Genomic DNA, 21066 nt, shown 5'->3' on the forward strand with positions numbered 1-21066 from the left:
CAGCACTTGCCATCAGAGCCCTGAGGGCCTGGGAGCCAGAGATGAGTGGCCAGGATCAAGTGGGCTGTCCCTGGACCAGGAGGCTCTTCCTCACTCTGGAGCCAATTAAGGGTTGATTTCTGAAACTCTCCTTCATTTTCACAGCAGCTCTGGGGAGGGCAGAGGAGCCAACACACCAGCTAGTAAAATTAACAGCTGCTCTTTACAGGGCGTGCCGGAGAGCCCAGCACATGGCGCGAGGCCTGCAGACCAGCAGCTGCTGCGAGCTGAGGTGCCTGGCCTGCAGGCGCTGATCAGGGGTCCTCTTGGGGGCAAGGCTTAGACTCAGAGCTGCCAGCAGGGCCTGGGGTGTGGGGGCTGCCGAAGCAGTGGGCAGGTGGACGGAGAGACTCAAGGAATGATGCTGCTACAAAATTCTCAGACACATTCTCCTGACCTTGCGAAGTGGAAACCCATATGTTCACCCCAGCTGGGAATCTGCTATGGAACTTGGGGACCCACCTGGCTCTGGCCTCTCCATCTCTAATGCAGCACTTCATTGAGCTTGGGGAAGTGAATGTTGACGTGTCCCCATGAGAAGGGGACAGATGTTACATCTTATCTATTACCTATGCCATAGGTAACTTATGGAGCAAGTCCTGTAGGCCACTTGAAGAGGAATATTGACAGGCATACAGGGAGTGGCAATTGTTTCTTTACAGGGACAGATGGTAATTATTTTAGGCTGGTGGGTGTTTTGGACTCCGGATACTACTCAACTCTGCCTTTGTAGCTTGTTATGGAAGCAGCCACAGACGATACGTAAATGAGTGAGCATGGCTGTATTCCAATGAAACTTTGTTTATGGACACTGAAATTTGAATTCCATATAGCTTTCACATGTCACAAAATACACTTATTTTGATTTTTAAAAAATAACCATTTAGGCCAGGTATGGTGGCTCACATCTGTAATCCCAGCACTTTGGGAGGTCAAGGTGAGAGGATCGCCTGGGCCCAGGGGTTCAAGACCAGCCTGGGCAACACAGTAGAACCCCATCAGTACAAAAAATTTAAGAAAACATAGCAGGTCATGGTGGCATGCACCTGTAATCCCAGCTATCAGGGAGGCTGAAGCAGAAGGATCGCTTGAGCCCAGGAGTTTGAGGCTGCAGGGAGCTATGATTGCACCAATGCACTCCAGCCTGAGCAACAGAGTGAAATCTTGTCTCTAAAAATAAAAATAAAAAAATGTAAAAACCATTCTTAGCTTACGAACCATACAAAAGAGGCAATGAGCCAGACTGTCTCACAGGCTATAACTAACTGATCCCTGGGCTAATTAAATGTTTCCCAAAGTGAGTGCTATGTGATGCCCACAGGTATTACATGGGGAAAGGATTCCACAGGGAAATGAAAATGGAAAATGCTGGGCAAAACAGAGCCTTTCCGCTTTCAGACTGCAGGACTTCTGTAAGTATTTGTATGCTGATATGCATTGGCAATCTCAAGGAGAGGGAAGGGAAATGAAGTCTATCCAAGTTCCCGGGGAACCATTTTTATCCAGGAACAATTCGTGGGTCTAGTGTTCTGTGGAACCTAATTAAAGCAATGAGGATAAAGTCTAACCGACTGTCAGCAACAGCACCATGAAATGCGATCCTGCTGCTCTTTGAATATTTCTAGTAACAGGCAGCTCACTACCTGTCGGGGGAGACTGCTCAATTCAATTACTTCGCTGACTCATGTTTTCCCATCTGGGTAAATGATGTTGAGTCACAAATAACAAATCTAGTGCAAATCTAGTGTATCTTTCATTAGATAAAGACAGAATTTCATGTTTAATAGTAAAAAGAGAATGTATCTTCTTTGGCTTTTTGACTGATACCCATAATGTGATTTCGGTATCTATGCACGGGATGAAACACAGAACCATTATTAAGTCCTGGAAGGAAATTATCATATGGTTCCTTTAAACAGAAGCCTCCCTTAGGAGTGTTAAAACAATGCAAATAAAACTTCAACTGATTCCCAATAGCAGAGAGCAGGACATACCTATTCACTATGGGACATTCTTACTAAAAGTACAGTCCAGTGAAACCTCTAGTCTTTCTGCTACACAAGGCATTGGCCAATGATGTAAGAATTTTACATAGATTTGCCTAAAATATAATAAAAGCTGGGGCATAGATGAGAGGGGGTGAGACAGAGAGACAGAGAGAGAGAGAGACAGAGAGAGAGAGAGAGAGAGAGAGAGAAAGTGTGTGTGAATTTGCCACCAGGCACCACTGAGAAAGAAAAGTAGAGGATACTGATGGGAAATGTCACAAGCTCCATAGGGCACCTAACAGAAGTGAATGCAATGAATGTGATATATTTGATTATGTGTGTGCCCATGTGTACTCTCTCCGGGTTCAACCAGTCTAATTTCATGTGCAAACAGCACACCAATGAACATACATCTATTTAACTCTGTTAAACCAATAGGATTATTCCTATTTGAAAGGCGTATTTGACACATATTTTCTTTCGGCCCTTGGAGATACAGATGAAACGGTCCAGGCTATGTATATAACATTAACGTAAAATGCCACACATGCAACACATTTAGGGGGATAAAGGGAGAGGCTGATATTTTTCTTTCTTCTTACATCGATAAATCATCCCGTATACATTCAAGCAAGTAGCATATGCTTTCAGTTCATAGAATTAGCTGTGTAAGCTTCCTGGAGCAATACACAGATGTAACAGTATAGGAATATGGGGAAAGTAACTACAAAGAGTGATTCTAAGGGCTCTTTCTAGCTTTGCTCAGGAGCTGGTAGCTATTTTGGCAAGACCAGTCTTTGAAGAGACACACAAAACATTGAATCTGTCAGGGGATTGAGGTAAAGTCCAGGCAGTGTAGATGTCACTCCCACATTGAGGTGAGGCTGTCCTTGGCCACAGGACATAGTTTCCCTAGGGAGACAGCTGCTGTGAGATCAACATGGAAATGAATATGAACATGCAGAAACTAAGTGACGATGTAGATAGTGAGAGTATGTGTGTGTGCCTGTATTTATCTTTGTGTGTGTATCACTGAGTCTGTAACGTTCCCCCTTACAATGAGTGTGACACTCTTGCTACTCGACCTTAGAGAATCTCTTCACATCCAGCCCCAGACTTTCAATTTCTTTATGTATAAAACAAGGGGATAAATTAGACTGAGTCAGCAAACTGTGGTGTGTGAAACAAATCTGGCCCACCACCTGTTTCTTTTTTTAAAACGTTGTATTGACATATAATAGTGTACATATTTTGGGGGGTGCATGTGATATTTTGGTACATGTATAACGATTAGATCAGGGTAACAGAAAACCATCACCTCAAACATTTATCTTTGTGTTGGGAACATTCTAATTCATTTCTAGCTATTTTGAGATGTACAATAAATTACTGTTAACTATAATCTCCCTATTGTACTATCACATGCTGGAACTTATTCCTTCTAGTCAACTGTTTTTTCTACCCCCTATTTCTATAAATACAGTTTATTTATATAAATGTAAGGAGTACGAGTGCAGTTTTGTTACATGGATATTTTGCACAGTGATGAAGTCTGGGCTTTTAGTGTAACCATCATCCAAATAGTGTGCATTGCAACCATTAAGTAATTTCTCATCACTCACCACCACCTCCCACCCTTCCATCATTCTGAGTCTCCATTGACTACTATTCCACTCTCTGTCCATGTGTACACACTATTTAGCTCCCACTTATTCATGATAACGTGGTATTTGACTTCGTTTCTGAGTTGTTCCACTTAAAATAATGGCATCTAGTTCCATCCACGTTGCTGCAAAAGATATGATTTCATTCTTTTTTATGGCTGAATAGTATTTTATTGTGTGCGTTTGTATATATATAAATGTAATATATATACATATATAATGTGATATATATGCATGTGTGTGTATATATGTGTGTGTATATATGTGGGTGTGTGTGTGTGTATATATACGTATATATACATATGTATACGTGTATATATATATATATACACAGACACACACATATATGTTTTCTTTATTTAATCATCCACTGATGGACCCTTGGGTTGATTCCATAGCTTTGCTATTGTGAGTAGTGTTGTGATAAACATGGGAGTTCAGGTATCTTTCTTACATAATGATTTCTTTTCCTACGGGTAGATACCAATTAGTGGAAATGCTGGATCAAATGGAAGTTCTGTTTTTACTTCTTTGAGAAATTTCTGTGCTGTTTTTCATAGAGGTTGTACTGATTTACATCTCCATATAAGTGATCCCTTTTCTCCACATCCTCACCAACATCTGTTATTTTTTGTCGTTTTAATAATAGCCATTCTGGCTGCTGTGAGATGGTATCTAATTGTGGTTTTAATTTGCATGTCTCTGATGACTAGAGATGCTGAGTATTTTTTCATATGCTTTTTGGCCATTCATATGTCTTCTTTTGAAAAATGACTATTCATATCTTTTGCCCACTTTTAAATGTTATTTGGTGATTTTTGTTGTTGAGTTTTTTAAGTTCGTCGTGAATTCTGGACATCAGGCCCTTGTTGAATGCATTGTTTGCAAATATTTTCTCCCATTCTATAAAGAAAGTTTTATTGGAACAAAGTCACAGCAAGGCTGTTTGTGGCTGCTTTCAAACTACTGTGGCAGAGTTGAGTCGTGGAGCCCACATGGTCTGCAAGCCTAGAATATTTACTATTTGGCCTTTTATGGAAAAACTTACCAACCCTGAATTTGACTATCACTATTGATTTTGACTTATGATTCTATACAGCACAACCAACCTATACTAAAACCTATACCATATGTTTCTTGCCCTCTTTATTTAGAAACCACCTTATTCTTAGGGGGATTTAATTTACCTGACAAAAATGTATGGAGCACGTAACTGCATACATGTAAATTTCAAATAGGAGTAAGAAAAGTAGGGCAAAGGGAAAATGAGAGAAGAGATGACGAAGACAAGCCAGGGGAGGGGTGCAAAGACACGGAGCGCAAACCTGAGCCGCTCTGTATTTTCCATAAGCCACCGACTTGGCTCTGAGCAGCCACCACTGACAGACATGATCCCTTTCTCGATTTAGCATGCTCATTGGATGTTCACCAGGAAAACCACAACAATCTCTGGTGCAAAACACTACTTATCCCATGAGTCTGTGCATAAAGCAGGTAACATGAGATGCAGTGAACAAAGTCCTCAACGACACCCAAACAGTTAAGAGAAATCCTGACGACATTGACTGCTATATCCAAATTTCCCTCCGCATGAGCTGACTCCAAATCCCACAGTGGAATTTATCAGCACGTCTTCCAGTACATTTCAAATTTTTTTAAAAAAGCAAACATATCTTACTTTTATAATCAGAAAATAAACATTTGTTTAATTAAGAAAAAAATGAAAGGAAGCAGTACCCTTGACAGCCTGGCGTTCACTTTAATGTAGAATCCCTCAGCCACGTGCTCCAAGAGAAGGCTCTGTCCAGTCCTGCTCTTTTTGGCCAGTTGAGCCTGAGTGCCAGGGTGAGAGAGGAGGCAAAGACAGGCTATTCTGAGATCTGGAGCCGTGGGGTCAAGGAATTTTTATCACGTGGATAATCAGGCTCCAGGTGTTGACTATAAAAAGCACTGGTGAATGGCAGTTATCATTTGTCATTTCTTAAATTGAGCTCTGCATCCTTATATCTAGTTTATCAATATAAATAATTCACACCTGGATCTCTGTTGCTCACTGCTTTATGCCCAGTGCCTTGAACAGTGCCAGGTACAGATGAGCAGTAAACACTTAGCGAATAACGGATGTGCTCGTCTGGGAGATCCTACAGATATTCTGAGGTGGTATTGGCAAATTCTTCCCCAGCTGGACCTTATTCGTGATGTCCCAGCTTCGAGATTCACACCTGTGACAATTAGACAGGTGAGATAGAGGCCCAGATGAGGAGGCCAAGCTCCTGAGCGTGCATCAAGGAAAACAAATTAAAAATTGAAAAGGGAAACTGAATAGCCAGCTGTCTGGTCTTGCTTTGGTCCCATTGTTCCAGGGATAAACATTTGGACGGCTCAAGACAAACACAGCTTTGGGTTCTGAACAGGCAGCGCTGCTTTCTCTTGCCTGCCATTACTTAATTGTGAAATCTCTTCTTCGTTCATTGCGGGGACCTGCCTGCTCCTAAAGGGCAGGACTATTCTCAGGATACCGCATGGAGCTCTGAGATGCCTGCTCTCTGTGCAGCGGATCCCACTTGCTCTGCACGGCCCCGGCAGCCTGGGCAGGATTTTCTCCAAGGAGACCTTCAGAGAGCAGCTGGCACCCTGGGCAGGCTCAGGCAAAGAGGCCTGAGTGGACCATGCTTCTACATGCAAATGTTTAACAAGCAGGCCAAGCATCCTCAGGACCAAATTGGCTAAAAGATGGTAATGTCAAAATGTCACAGCCAAAGTGACAGCTGGCAGTGGCTTAGAAAAGAAAAGGCATTATCTTCGACTGGGAAGTAATGACACAAAAGGAGCACCAGACTGGGAGACAGGGAGCTGGCAGGTACTAGCCTGGCTCTGTCACTCAAAGCTGAATGTTTTTAGACAAATAATTGCCCTTGCTATATCTTGATTTTCTCAACTGTAAAACACAGATGAATTCACTGATAAGATTGGCCTGTTTTCTTGTAATGAACCCCTACAACACAACAGCAATAAGGAGATATGGAAGAAATACGACATTGTCCTTCCCCTTCAAACTGATCACAACATATAAGGCCAGCACAGTGCCTGGCTCACAAGAGGCGTTCAACAGTCTGATTGCCAGGAGAGTATCAAGGTGGCTGCTGGGTGTGCTTGGCCCAGTGAGTTCCATTTCCACGATATCATCCACATGGGCTACCTGCATCTTCTGCTTGGTGTCAGTGCAGACCGTGCCTCACCAGGACCACAGCAGGAATCTGCTCCCACGCCATCACTAAAGCAGTAGCTTACTGCCCTAACTTGTCCTATGGCCTCCAAGCTCCAGCCTCATCCATTCAGTCTCCACTTGTCCCCCAGCTCTCTCTGTACAACACCCCCTGCCTCAAAATCTCCTTGTTCTACAAACTTCAAAAATTCTTTTTTTTTTTTTTTTTTTTTTTTTTTGAGACGGAGTTTTGCTCTGTCGCCCAGGCTGGAGTGCAGTGGGGCGATCTCAGCAGAGCGACTCACTGCAAGTTCCGCCTCCTGGGTCCATGCCATTCTCCTGCCTCAGCCTCCTGATAGCTGGGACTACAGGCACCCGCCACCACACCCGGCTAATTTTTTGTATTTTTCGTAGAGGTGGGGTTTCACTGTGTTAGCCAGGATGGTCTCGATCTCCTGACCTCGTGATCCACCCACCTGAGCCTCCCAAAGTGCTGGGATTACAGGCGTGAGCCACCACGCCCAGCCCCAAAATTCTTTAGCATGGCCTTTAAAGCCCCACCAGGCTGTCTCCAGGACACTTCCCCAGACTTTGGGGTCTGCACCCCCCATTTCCCAGAGCACCAGTCTCCTTCTCTGTTTTTCCTGCTTCTCACTTTGAAGGCTTTCCTCTCCTTTGACTCTCAAGATCCTAACTCACATTTAAAAGCTCACTGCAAATGCATTCTGTCTTATTAGGTATTCTTCACAAATTCCAGCCCACCTAGTGGTCATTTTCCTGTGTTTAAGCTTGGATATGTTTTTATTTTTTATATCTTCCCGCCATAAAGCAGTTCATCTTGAAATGGGAGTTTTAGTTCAAAGGCTTTCCTCCCTATGAAAGCTTTTCTGATCAGCCCTACTTTCCCCTACAGCCCCTCCCCACACTCCACACGTGGGCACCGTGTTTGTACTCATAGCACTTATCCTCCATGCATTCCTTCAATAACTTCTGCATATGGTGCAATAGAATCAGGATCCTTCCTTGTTTTCTCCAGAGCTGAAACAAATACACTTGGCCCAGAATTAGTGTTCAGTAACTCTTGCAGTGCTGATGAAGAAACTTAGACCTGTCTATAATGGCCACATGGAAGGAACAAGTGTCACATTTGTGCAGCCAAACTGTCTGCTGCTCCCCATTCACTATCACCACCATACATATAGAATACACTAACTCCATTTTGTCCCCATGAATACCCAGACTCAGAATTCAACCTCTCTAAGTTTCCAATGCAGAATCCACTCCTCTTTAAGCATGAAAGAGCAATGGAGACTTCAGTCAAGAAGCAGGAGGAGAGATAGAGGTGCCGTTACACAGCACAGCCAACAGCAAGGCACCTCCAAGTCCCCACTAGACACTGTCCCTCCTGGGTCACACTAGACTGAATTGTCTCCCTCTCTGCCTTCCTCCAAGCAGGCACTGACCTCACCAGTTTCTCTCTCCTCCTCCAAAACTCCAACTTTAAATGTCCCCTCTTTCCATTTTGCCATCAATTGACATCAGCCACAGTTTCATAACCAGACTCTTCAGCACACAGCTCACGGCAGATCCCTCGGTGAATAGAACCTGTCCTTCTTGAAGGCTATGTGGCCAGCACTTTGATTACTCAAGCACCACATTCATTCTCTCACTCCTTCCCACAAAAGTGTGTGTGATATTGATCCCAGACATAACATTGAGTTCTCCCCAAGAAGGATTCTGAGATGTGAAATTCTCACCACCTCCCTCCATCTACAGTCACCTCTTCACTGAGTTTTTGCTGTGAGACTCAGAGATAATGACTGTTTTCCAGTGTCCCTGCCTGGTCTTTGAGCCTCGCAGGCCTCAGGATGTCCCTACTCCTTCTATCTATGAGCCAAATGACTCTTGACTGAGCCCTAGCTTCATGCCAGGACAGGTGGCCCAAACAAAACAGCTTCCAGAATCACAATGAGAAATCACTCCGAATGCAATATCCTTCTCAGGGAAACTCCTGACCCAGAGCAGACCCAAGAAAGCAAGCCAGGGCTTTCCCAGAGCATGGGCCTGGCTATGGGACCAATTCATCCCTGTTTGCCCAGGACTGAAAGACTCATGTCTCATGTACTCCTCAGTCTCAGGCAAACTGGGATGCTTGATCACTATAAGCCTGTCCCAGTAATGATCCTTGACAAAAACCAAGGGCTCATGAGGCCAGCCAGTGAAGCCAAGCTTCATATAAGCAGATCAGAGAGATGTTGGAAACGTACAAAGGAGGGGCAGAATCAGGCCCTGGTTGCAGGTGGGCTTAGGAGACAATCTCATGTGGGCTGCTGATGCATCCACCACCAGCATGACTGATTTCCACCGTGCACAGGGCCCAGCTCACACACTGCAGAAAATTAGGAAACTGCTCCAAGAGGGGGGTCCCTACGGGCTACCACAGGACAAGAAGAACATCCCCCGAAGGCCACCAAACACACACTTACTCAGCACTCCCCGGGATCCCTGCATTTGTAGCCCTTCCATAAGTTTCTGGTATATTGCCTTAACCCTCTTCTCCTCTCCAAGACGATGGAGGGTGTGTGTGTGTGCATGCATGTGCGCTTTAGCAGAGGAAATGTGCTACGTCTTCCCAACAATCCTTCTCCACTGCAAATCCCACTCCCTGAAAATCCCTCCACAAACCCCTGTACACGAGGAACCGAGCCTCTTCTCCATGACCACGCGGGAGCACTTGCTGCTCACCCCCACCTCCCAATAGCCAGCCTCCTGCAGAAGACCCTGGGGAATATCACGTCTCATAAGCAAAGCCATCTTGGCCCAGACAGCAAGGCCTCCTGGTGTGAGAAGTGGGTGGAGACTCACCAGGACTCTGCCAGTCAGTGTCTGGGCGGATATCATCACCCCCGCCCAGTCCTTCACGGAGGTCATCCAGCCGACCTCGGCAGCCACTGCCTCCTCTTTTTCATCCACTGGTTTGAGAGTGCCATCCGCCTGGCTGGAGCCATTGTTAATCTTCTGGGCCTCCTGGCAACAGAGAGAGCAAGAGTTGAGACATAGGGAACAACTGGATTTAAATAACATGCCCTACCCATAAAGAACCAGAGCCAGAAGGGGTCCCCAGCTGAGATGGAAACTGGCTTAAAGGTACAGGAGTAAAGCAAAAGGGGTAAATTATGCCTTTGATTTTTTAAAAGTCTTTATTTGAAAAAGAATATTTTCTTTATTACCTCTTAAAATATCTTAGTGAAACAAAGAAGGATGGTATTATTCTATTCTATTTTATTTTATTTTTTGAGATGAAGTCTCACTCTGTCATGCAGGCTGGAGTGCAGTGGTGCAATCTCGGCTCTCTGCAACCTCCACCCACCAGGTGCAAGCAATTCTCGTGCCTCAGCCTCCCTAGTAGCTGGAATTACAGGCGCACGGCCACCATGCTCAGCTAATTTTTGTATTTTTAGTAGAGAGGGGGTTTCATCATGTTGGCCAGGCTGGTCTCGAACTCCTGACCTCAAGTGATCCACCCTCCTCAGCCTCCCAAAGTTCTGGTCTCCTCCCATTTTAAAGAAAAAAAAGATACCAAAGCAAGAGGAAACGCAACCTGTCTAAGATTAGGGCATGCTGAGGAGGGAGGAGGAAAGTGTGGGAGATGTCCTGTGGTCTTTGCCTACCCAGCCTCTATGCCCCTTTTCACAGCAGCACCCCCACTTTCCTTTAGGAAAATAATCTCTTCCTCTCAGTCTATGTGGTTCAAAGGGGACAGATGGCCTCACATTGGCTCCAACAGTGGAGTCCTTTCTACCCCCTGCCAACAGCAATTGGGCCATTGATAATCACATGATCCATGCCAAGCCAATAAGACTCAAGCATGGAACATTTGCAGGAAAGAATAGGAAAAGTCATCCTTCCCTGAGAATGAAGCCACTGCCGAGAAAAGTAAAAGTAATAGACTACTGATGTCATCATTTGAACACCTGGATCCAGCTGTGCCTGCAATCCGCACCAGACCCTTTCAGTTACAGGAGACAATACATTCCCCTTCTGGCTTAAAATGTGCTTGAGGAAACAAGGCTGATCTCATCAGATAACTGAGCCCCACATAGGGGCCTAAACTGTAAACCTTTGTACACAGTGAGTGTTCTGCCTGGAATACTCTTCTCCCACAGAGACTTATGTCCTGCTCCCTTAAGTCTTTGCTCAAATAGCTCCTTTTCAATGAAGTCTTCCCTGGCCACCTGTTTAAATTTGCAACACTTTCTTTCCAATAGCATTTTTCTGCTTTATTTTTCTCCATAGCACTTAAAACCGCTAATATACTTAATAATTCATTTACTTCTTTCACTTACTGTCTGTCTCCCCCACTGCTGCAGCCTTGGTGCCTGATAGAGTGTCTGGCACAGAGTTGGCTCAATAACCATGAATGAATGTCTAGAAAGGGCTATGAGTATCAGCCCCTCATTGGCTACAAAGCCTGGGTTTAGTGTTGCCAGATAAAATACAGGATACCCAGTAAAATTTAAATTTCAGATAAACAACAAATAACTTTTTAGTATAAGTATATTCCAAATAGTACCTGGGACATACTTATACTAAAACCTTATTCATTATTTATCTAACAATGTATATTTAACTGGACCCCAACACAAATACCCACTGCAATTATGACTGCAGATGAAGATGTTTAAAAAGATGCCAGCAAATTATGTTCATCATTTAAAACTCTGGAATTAATTCCCAAGGCAAAGCCACACTGGGGATCATTGTGATTTGGAGGAAGGGGAAGAACCAAAGTCAGCTGTGAAAAGCTTTGTCTGCAGTGACGAAGGGGGCGGGGCAGAGGGTGGCCAGGCATGTGGGAGGCAGGTGGGGAGGGCGCACTGGTGAGTCATCCTCTGGAGGACTTGGCCACAGCAGGCAGGAAGCTGCTCCCGATTCCTGCTTCTCTCCCTCTGGCCGCCTGTGGCTCAGGGAAGCTGGGGAAGAGAGAAGCAGGACCTGCAGCCCTGGATGCTAATATTTTCTTTCCAAATGTGTTAAGCCCCACGGAGCTAGAATGATCCAAGAGGAGGCCCAGGACAGGGAGGCCACAGGGCAGATGTATTTGGGGGCTGCCTGCCGACATGTGTGGGACCTGCTGCCCAAGCCTCCCAGGCCAGCCTCAAATAGGACCTGTTAGGTCTTGCCCTGGTCCCTGAGCCTCTGCCCTGTGAGACTCTGAACAGGAGGGTATTTAGGAGGATGGGGAGGCCCTGATACAGGGTCAACCATGGTAACTGAAGGTGTAGATTCGGGGGAAATTCCAGCTCTCCCACCGCTGTGGGACCTCCTCCATAAGATGGGGACAGTACTGCCAGCCCCTCAGGCATTGTCAGGATTAAACAGTGGCCAACAGCACAAAACACAGGTTCGAGCAATTATCCCAGCACCCCTTGCTTCTTCTCGTGCCACTGACACCATAAAACAATGGTTCTCACAAATGAGCGGGCATCATAAGCACACCAGAGGGCTTGTTGAAACACAGTGTGCTGGGCCCATCCCAGAACCTAAATTTGAACCAAGATGTCAGGCACTGCTGATGCTGCTGGCCTTGGAAGCCCACTTTGGGGACCACAGCTCCTGACCACCCTGGTGTGGCTCAGTGACTGCTGAAATGAGACATGGGTCTTCACCCCCAGCTCTCTCCTGGCCTCTCCCTTCACCCAGCGACAGAACCAACTGCTTGTTTCAATACTGGACATTGGTGGAGGGGTGGGGAAAAGAGGAGGGCAGGGAGATGGTCCCACATCTGAGGCTCTAGTGTTTCCTTTTGAGTCATGCCTCCCAGGATGTTTCTGAACTGGTCCCTGGCCACCACGTGGGGACCTGGAAGGCTAGCTCCCTGCTCCTCAGTCCCGGGGGCCCAACTTCCACAGCCCCTTGGTAGACCCTGGAGAGGAGAAATCAACGTGAAAAAGGCTGGGAGGCAGGGGGGCCCTCCAGTCACAGTGGTTAACTGCATCAGTAATTCATAGCACAAGAGGTATGTGGCAGATAATGCTATTTCGCCAGCCCTCTTACCTATTGTTTTACAAGGCATTCATTATTTTAATTACTTTATGATAGGCAAGGAAAAACACAGACTAAAGGGAGATAATGCCCTTGTTATTATTTGCTTACACTAGATGTTGTGAGCTTAATTATCATGTGTGGGAAGCAGGACTGGGAGGAGTGATGGGGGAACTATTTAAAGCCTGATGCCAGCCGGCCAGGCTAGCCACCAGGCTAGCCACAGATCTTGTGCCTGGAGGAAGAGGCCCCTCTCTCCACTGCTGACTTCACTCTGGCCAAAGCACCCCTTATGGGGAGCAGGCATTATAAGTCCATGCTCCAAAGAAAAAGGAGCAGAGAAGTTTCAGTAGCCTTGCTGGGAACATGCAGGGGCAGAGTCCATTATAAGAGTGTTGGCCACCATTGAACAAGTCAGAACTAGGTGCCAGCAACTAAGAATTAAGTGTTCTCTATGCATTATCTTGCTTAAACTTTATAATACATCCAACAGGCAAGTGAAATTATTTCCATTTTACAGACAGGGTAACTAAGAGCAGGTACCTCTCAGAAAAAGGTGCAGAGCCTGAGAGCTCAGGCTGGAAGCAGAGAGCCCACCTGGGCTTGTATCTGCTCCAGAACTTCCAAGCTGGTGGCTGTGGCCCATCAACCCTTGAGTCTCGGCCTCCTCCGTGTAAGATGGGGACAAACATGCCACCTCATTAAGGTGGTGGGGAAGCTGAAGCTTGGCACAGTCCCGGGCACACAGCGGTTACAGCTGCCCTGATGAAGCACCCACTGATGGGGCTGAGGCCTCTAAGGGTAATCCGTTGAAGCTGCACCACTTTCATCAACCAGCGGCCCTGGGAGGCACACTGGCCAGAGTGAATCTTTAATAAATAATCACAGAATGGAGGATAAGGAAGTGCAGGTTCTAACACCGTTATCCTCCAATGAGCAAGGAGCCCCTAGAAGGTAAGGTGCTGTGACTCCTGCAGGGCTTCTAGTAGGTGCTGTGTGACTGCCACCCAGGACAGCTGGGGCAGGGATTCCCGCACAGGGTGGACCCTAGACCCAGTGACATCTCAGACCCCTTCTGACTCGCCCCATTAGATCAACCTCCCATTTTTAAGATGAGGAGGCTTAGGACCAGGGAGAGGCTGCCTTCTGAGTCCCAGCATTCTGCTCTTGCTCCTGTCCCCACAGGACACTGCCTAACAGGGGAACAAATGGTTTGTTCCAAATAGTAAAGGGGATATCCAGCCACGCCCAAACCTTCCACCTCCCACCGCAGAGGACCCTATCCTTACACAGGAAGCACTTCCAAGTAGGGGCAGCCCGATGTCAGTCAGGAAATCACTGTGTGCGTGTGCTCGCACATGCGTGTGGGCATGTGTGTGCATGTGTGTATGTGTGTGCACGTGTGAGTGTGCATGTGTGTGTGCACGTGTGAGCGTGTGTGCATGTGTGTGTGCGTTTGTGTGCACGTGTGTGTACGTGTGTGCGTGTCTGTGCGTGTGTGTGCATGTGTGCATGTGTGTGCGTGTGTGTGCTCACACATGAGTGTGTGTGTCTGTGTGTGTAAGGGAGATAAACCCCACTGGCTGCAGCCTCCAGCTACCCCAGCTTCAGGAGGACAGGCCACCAGATCTTCTGAAATGGAAGAAAAGATGCCTTGGGAAAAGAAAGGAACATGGAGGGAAGAACAGGGAGAAAAATGAGAGGTGAGGCCATCGCGTGGGGAGGCCATCTCAGAGGAGGTCCTGCAGGAGCCCTCCCCCTGCCCTTGGCAGCTCCCTGAGAAAGGGATTCGGCCTTGCACTGGAGGCCACTCTTGATCTGCCTCCAACCCTGCCCTCTCTCCCCACCAGAGCCTTGTGTAAAGCAGGCCACAGCTGCCTCTCAGTGGCAACAGTGACATCTAATTTCAGTGCCCACATCAGAAGGTGGGGAGGGATTCAGAGCAAGGGTGCAGGCACAGGAGGCAGGGAACACCAGAGAGCAGAGTGGCCACAGTCCCCTCCTGACACCCACCCTACTAGGCAACCTCTCACGGGGCTGTGCCCAGCCTTACACCCTCACCCCTTTCTATGCCTTCTCCCCATTCCCTTTAGTAGTGTTCCCCATGATGACTTTCTGTTGACATGGCCACAGAGGGGCTCACCCTTCCTATGTCACCTGGGGCCAAGGGCCTGACTGGACCCCATCACCTGGTGCTCAAGATACAAACCTCATCTGATGCGTTTGGGCATTTCCCGCTGAATCACAAGGTCAAAGACCAAAGCTTGAGAAGGGACCTTAGCAATTCCTGAGGATCCCCACCACCACCCAACTACCACACAGTGTACAGATGAGAAAACTGAGGCCCAGAGGGAAAGCCATAAGCTCAGGGCCACCCAGCCCAGCCAGGTGACCACCGGGCCAGGAAGCAAGCCCCAGTTGCTCTGTTTCCCTTATCTCTTGTTGCCTCCCTGATAAGACAATTGCTCCAAATCTAGCCCAAGTGACACAGTCACTCTGGTGCCCCAGCCTGGAACCTGGAGTTCAGGGTGTTCCTAGGACCGGCAGAAGGCTCCACCTGGCCTGGTACTGGGTTCAGGTGTGAGGGTCACGACAAGGACCAATCCCGCTTGTCTTCAAAGGGTCCAGCCTTCCCCAGCCATGACAGCTGCTCTGGTCTAGCACAGGAGAGCAAGCTTGTGCTAATCCTAGGACCCCACAGCCCCGACCCTCAGATTTGGCTGTCTCCGTCTCTCATCCTTGCTGAATTAGACCCGGTATACTAGGACTCTCAGGTCTGTGGTGTGGCAGGAAGAGCTATGAAAATCAAAATATACTCTAGACCAAGTCCAGCTTTTCTGGGTGGCCCCCAGCGAGTCATGTCATTCCTCAAACCCTCCATATTCTTTTCTATGAACAGGGACGAGTCCTGCCTTGTCACCCTGCCTGATTCTTGAAGGAGCCCTAATCTGGTAACAGAGCATTGCCTTTCTGAAAGCAACTGCTTTACAAACGCAGGGAAGTGGAGTCACTGTCCTCTGGTTCTGGGCAGGAAGCAGGGCTGTTCTGGAGAAAGAAGTCCTGTGCCACAAAGCCAGAGGCCTCACAGAACGCGGGGCTCAACACTCAGATTCCTACCCAGCTGCAACTTGCAGGGCAGGGCCCCCGTTGTCACCATGCACCCTAACAGGATGTCAAATTGCCAAGTCTCAGCAGGTGACCTGCCATGCTGGGCACACCCTCCCTGACAGGGTGAGCTGCTGCCACACCTGCTCTCACCCGGTTGGACTCTCACCCCCAGGCACACTCCTGACACCTGTCAAGCTGAACCAGGCACCAAGGTCACTGCAGGCACCACACCTGCTGGATGACTGCCTCAGGCATGAGAAGCTGGCTGGGCCTGCCTTGAGGGGATCCCAGGGCCCCTCCCTGCTGCCTGCCTAGAGCCAAGCCTTGAAGCTCCAAGTCTGCCTCGGGTTTAACTACGTGTCAGTTCTTTGGACACTTCCTCATCCAGGATCTGGGAAGTCGTTTAGGCAAAGGCCATCTGCGAAGAAAAATACTTTTCAAAAATGTAACTGAAACAATGTCATTGTTGTACCCAACACCCTCCTATGGCTTCTTGGCCCACTCAGAGGACAAGTGACAGTCTTCACACCCAATCAGCCCCATTTGTGCCTGTCACCCTGCGAGTCTGCCGCTCACTAGCTCCACTTCAGATGCAATGGCCTCCTTGTGCTGCCAGGACATTCCAGACCCAGTCCCGTCTCAGGGCTGTCTGCACTGGCCTCTGCCTCTGCTCCAGAGATCCCCATGGCTGCACCCTCATTTCTCTCAAGTTTTGGTTTGCATCCTCACTTTGTCCATGAGCTCTCCACCTCATCCCGACCTCTCCCTGTCTGTGCTGTCTTCTGCAGGGTGTGTCTGCCTCCTGCTTCCTTTACTTCATCATTGTGTACTGTCTGCAAGCTGCATGAAGGAAAGAGTTTTTGTCTGTTTCTTTTTGTTTTGTTTTTTTTTAGACAGAGTCTTGCTCTGTCACCCAGGCTGGAGTGCAGTGGCGTGATCTTGGCTCACTGCAACCTCTGCCTCCTGGGTTCAAGCGATTCTCCTGCCTCAGCCTCCTGAGTCGCTAGTACAGGCATGTGCCACCACACCTGTTTAGTTTTTGCATTTTTAGTAGAGACGGGGTTTCACCATGTCTGTTTCATTTATGGCTGTATCTTCAACATTGAATCCCTGTGAGCTCAGAGTAAGCACCTGACAAATCTTGGTGGGTGGGAGGGAAGGAAGGAGTGGGGGAAGGAGGAGAGGAGGGAGGAGAGCTACATCAAATGGAAACTCAGTTCTTACCATGCACAATCTAGAATAGATATTACTAGTAAATAGTACTACTAACAATAATTATACTATTGACTACTGTTTTTTAGCATGATCATAGTAACTCTATGAGGTTGGTACTAATGTCCTCCATTGACAGATGAGAGGTTAAGTAGCTGGCCAAGGAAGACACAGTGCGAATTTAAATTCAGCTGTCTGATGCCAAAAAGGGACGCATACCCATCCTGCTGTCCTCCCGGGAACAGTGTGAGGAGCAGACGGGAGAATGCATGTGCAAGGATTATCGGCTGCTGCAAAGTGCCCACGAAAGGTTTATTAACATGAAGAGCACTCAATTCATCCCACTTCTAGGTACTGCTTGTACCATCGCGACCCTTCTTCCAGGGCCCTATGCCTATGGAGGGCAATTCCATCAAGGACAGAGCAACACAGTTCCTTTCTCTGCCAAGAACCTGCCCGGAACCATAAATTCACCCTTCGTTGAGCAGAGCATCACATTGGAAATGAGCGTGGCCAAGCTGACGGACTGTGAAGCCCTCCTGCTAAGAACCACGGTTCTCTATGCAGACGCTGCTAAAGGAAGATTTGGCTTCCCTCACCATGCGTATCCTTGGAGTCCTTAGCCCACTCTGCCCAGCGGTCTCCAGCACTAAGAGGCTGAGCTCTGCAGGGCCTGACACACCTGAGTGGGAGGTAGGGTTCTGACAGGGAACAGGGGACATCAGGTTAGCACAAAACCATCTCCCCTAGCCCTTTTGGGATCAGAGTAGAGGCCGGAAAGCCCCTCTCATCCCTGGAAGTTGGACGTTCTGCCCAGCACCCTGGCACCATGGGATCGTCCCAGGATGCTTGACCCCCAGAGGGCTGTGGGAGAAGGAAGGGCCTCGTGCCTCACAGCCCCTTTGTCCTCAAATTTTCCTGGTCAACATCAGAAGGCCATTTCCCTTGAGCCTTCATTGATGGACTGTGCTCTGAGTTACTCATTCCATCTGCCGGGAACCCCACCCCACCCTCTCTTTGGCCACTCCATTGCCCGGTCCCCTCTCATCTGTTGAAACTGACCTGGCAGCCCCACATGCAGCTGTCCTCAACTGGGCACAATGCAGAAGGGCTTCTTCTCTCCTACCAGAGGATGGGGGCAGGGGGAAGCCTTCTGGACCAGAAGCCATGAAGCCAGAAAGAGGCTGTGTAGCCTGGGCCAGTCACCTAAACTCTCTGAGAAGAGTCCCTATCTGGGAGATGAGAAGAGGTGGTGAGTTAAATCCACAGTTTTCTGCACCTTGAAGCCCAGCATTGTGAGGTGCCCCGGGGGGGCTGGTTACCAAGGGAGGGCAGAGGAGGCAGGGCCCCAGACCCCATGGAAATAAAAGTGCTTCTGCATTGAGCAGTTTCACCTATTACGGTTCTGTGCTAGACTGCATCTGAGTGAAGGGATTTTCTGGGGAAAAACATTAGAAATCCCCTGAGTAAAAATTTTCTCCCATTCTGTAGGTTGCCTGTTCATTCTGATGATAGTTTCTTTTGCTGTGCAGAAGCTCTTTAGTTTAATGAGATCCCATTTGTCGATTTTGGCTTTTGTTGCCATTGCTTTTGGTGTTTTAGACATGAAGTCCTTGCCCACGCCTATGTCCTGAATGGTATTGCCTAGGTTTTCTTGTAGGATTTTAATGGTTTTAGGTCTAACATTTAAGTCTTTAATCCATCTTGAATTAATTTTTGTATAAGGTGTAAGGAAGGGATCCAGTGTCAGCTTTCTACATATGGCTAGCCAGTTTTCCCAGCACCATTTATTAAATATCCAGAATCTACAATGAACTCAAACAAATTTACAAGAAAAAAACAAACAACCCCATCAAAAACTGGGCAGAGGACATGAACAGACACTTCTCAAAAGAAGACATTTATGCAGCCAGAAAACACATGAAGAAATGCTCATCATCACTGGCCATCAGAGAAATGCAAATCAAAACCACAGTGAGATACCATCTCACACCAGTTAGAATGGCCATCATTAAAAAATCAGGAAACAACAGGTGCTGGAGAGGATGTGGAGAAATAGGAACACTTTTACACTGTTGGTGGGACTGTAAACTAGTTCAACCATTGTGGAAGTCAGTGTGGCGATTCCTCAGGGATCTCGAACTAGAAATACCATTTGACCCAGCCATCCCATTACTGGGTATATACCCAAAGGACTATAAATCATGCTGCTATAAAGACACATGCACACGTATGTTTATTGCAGCACTATTCACAATAGCAAAGACTTGGAACCAACCCAAATGTCCAACAACGATAGACTGGATTAAGAAAATGTGGCACATATACACCATGGAATACTATGCAGCCATAAAAAATGATGAGTTCGTGTCCTTTGTAGGGACATGGATGAAACTGGAAAACATCATTCTCAGTAAACTATCGCAAGGACAAAAAACCAAACACCGCATGTTCTCTCTCATAGGTGGGAATTGAACAATGAGAACTCATGGACACAGGAAGGGGAACATCACACTCCGGGGACTGTTGTGGGGTGGGGGGAGGGGGGAGGGACAGCATTAGGAGATACACCTAATGCTAAATGACGAGTTAATGGGTGCAGGAAATCAACATGGCACATGGATACATATGTAACAAACCTGCACATTGTGCACATGTACCCTAAAACCCTAAAGTATAATAAAAAAAAAAAAGAGTGGAGAATAAGAAAAAAAAAAAAAATCCCCTGAGTAAAAGTCCATGTTAGCTTTTTTTTTTTTTTTTTTTTTTAGAAGGAGTCTCACTCTGTTGCCCAAGCTGGAATACAGTGGCGTGATCTCAGCTCACTGCAATTTCTGCCTCCCAGGTTCAAGTGACTCTTGTGCCTCAGCCTCCCTAGTAGCTGGGATTACAGGCATGTGTCATCATACCCTGCTAATTTTTGTATTTTTAGTACAGACAGGGTTTCACCATGTTGGCCAGGCTGGTCTCAAACTTCTGACCTCAAGTGATCCACCTGCCTCAGCCTCCCAAAGTGCTAGGATTTACAGGAGTGAGCCACCTCGCCTGGCCCCATGTTAGCTTTTTAAAAAATGCTTTATTTCATGACAATAACTATGACATCCTGTGGCACAGTTTGGCCTAAGATCCAGAAGTGTCTGAACCTCAATACCTTAGGAAGCCCTGGGGCTGCTGGTCCCTCCCCACAGGCTGCTCTCCTCTCCTTCGCCTCAGGTTTTCACCAGCCCCGAATGCTGGGGCTGGGTCTTCCATGTCCCCCCTCCCAAACAAAGAGGAAATCCACCCAGCAACCTCTTTCACCTCCTGGGTGGGTTTCCCAGCCATGGGCATTCTCCCAGGTACCAATAATCCTGCATATTAGGGTATTAGGCAGATTACCCAAAGCAGCTCAAGCAAATCAAGCATAGCATGGGCACCACCAGCTGGGGTTTTCATGGCAAGAGTTCTGCAAAGGGAGTGGATGGAGGAGACAGTTACTCTGAGACTCAAGGGCCAGAGAAATAGGGCAACAGGGGACCCAGGTCTTGCCTGGAGCTGGTGTCAGGAGTGGCAGAGTTCACTTCTGCCCCTGGGAAGTTCCATAGTCCAACCTCTCCCTGGCTGCCATCACTTCTCCCACTCTGCATCCTGGAGACCCTGCACCAGCAGGGCTTAAGACACTTGCACTGATTAATTCACCTAGCAGCTACTGTGTTTGCTAACTGTGGGCTGTACCTTTAGGGAAGGGACACACTGTCCACAGATTCAGGCAACAGGACTTAAAAAGAAGCTGGGACCTAACCAATTGCCCTGAGCTGTCAGAAAG

General features: G+C 47.4%; 1 protein-coding gene across 24 annotated transcripts in view; it reads right to left on the reverse strand.

Moving 5' to 3' along the window:
* KCNMA1 (potassium calcium-activated channel subfamily M alpha 1) overlaps nucleotides 1-21066 on the reverse strand; it is a 770960-nt gene that overhangs the window by 529242 nt on the left and 220652 nt on the right. For all 24 annotated transcript variants that reach the window (XM_030799216.1, XM_012502971.2, XM_012502968.2 and 21 more), the window contains exon 2: nucleotides 9762-9923. In XM_030799216.1, coding sequence (XP_030655076.1) covers nucleotides 9762-9923 — 162 coding nt within the window. The remainder of the gene's footprint in view (nucleotides 1-9761; nucleotides 9924-21066) is intronic.

The sequence above is a fragment of the Nomascus leucogenys genome, chromosome 18 (assembly GCF_006542625.1).
Source record: "Nomascus leucogenys isolate Asia chromosome 18, Asia_NLE_v1, whole genome shotgun sequence".
Classification (NCBI taxonomy): domain Eukaryota; kingdom Metazoa; phylum Chordata; class Mammalia; order Primates; family Hylobatidae; genus Nomascus; species Nomascus leucogenys.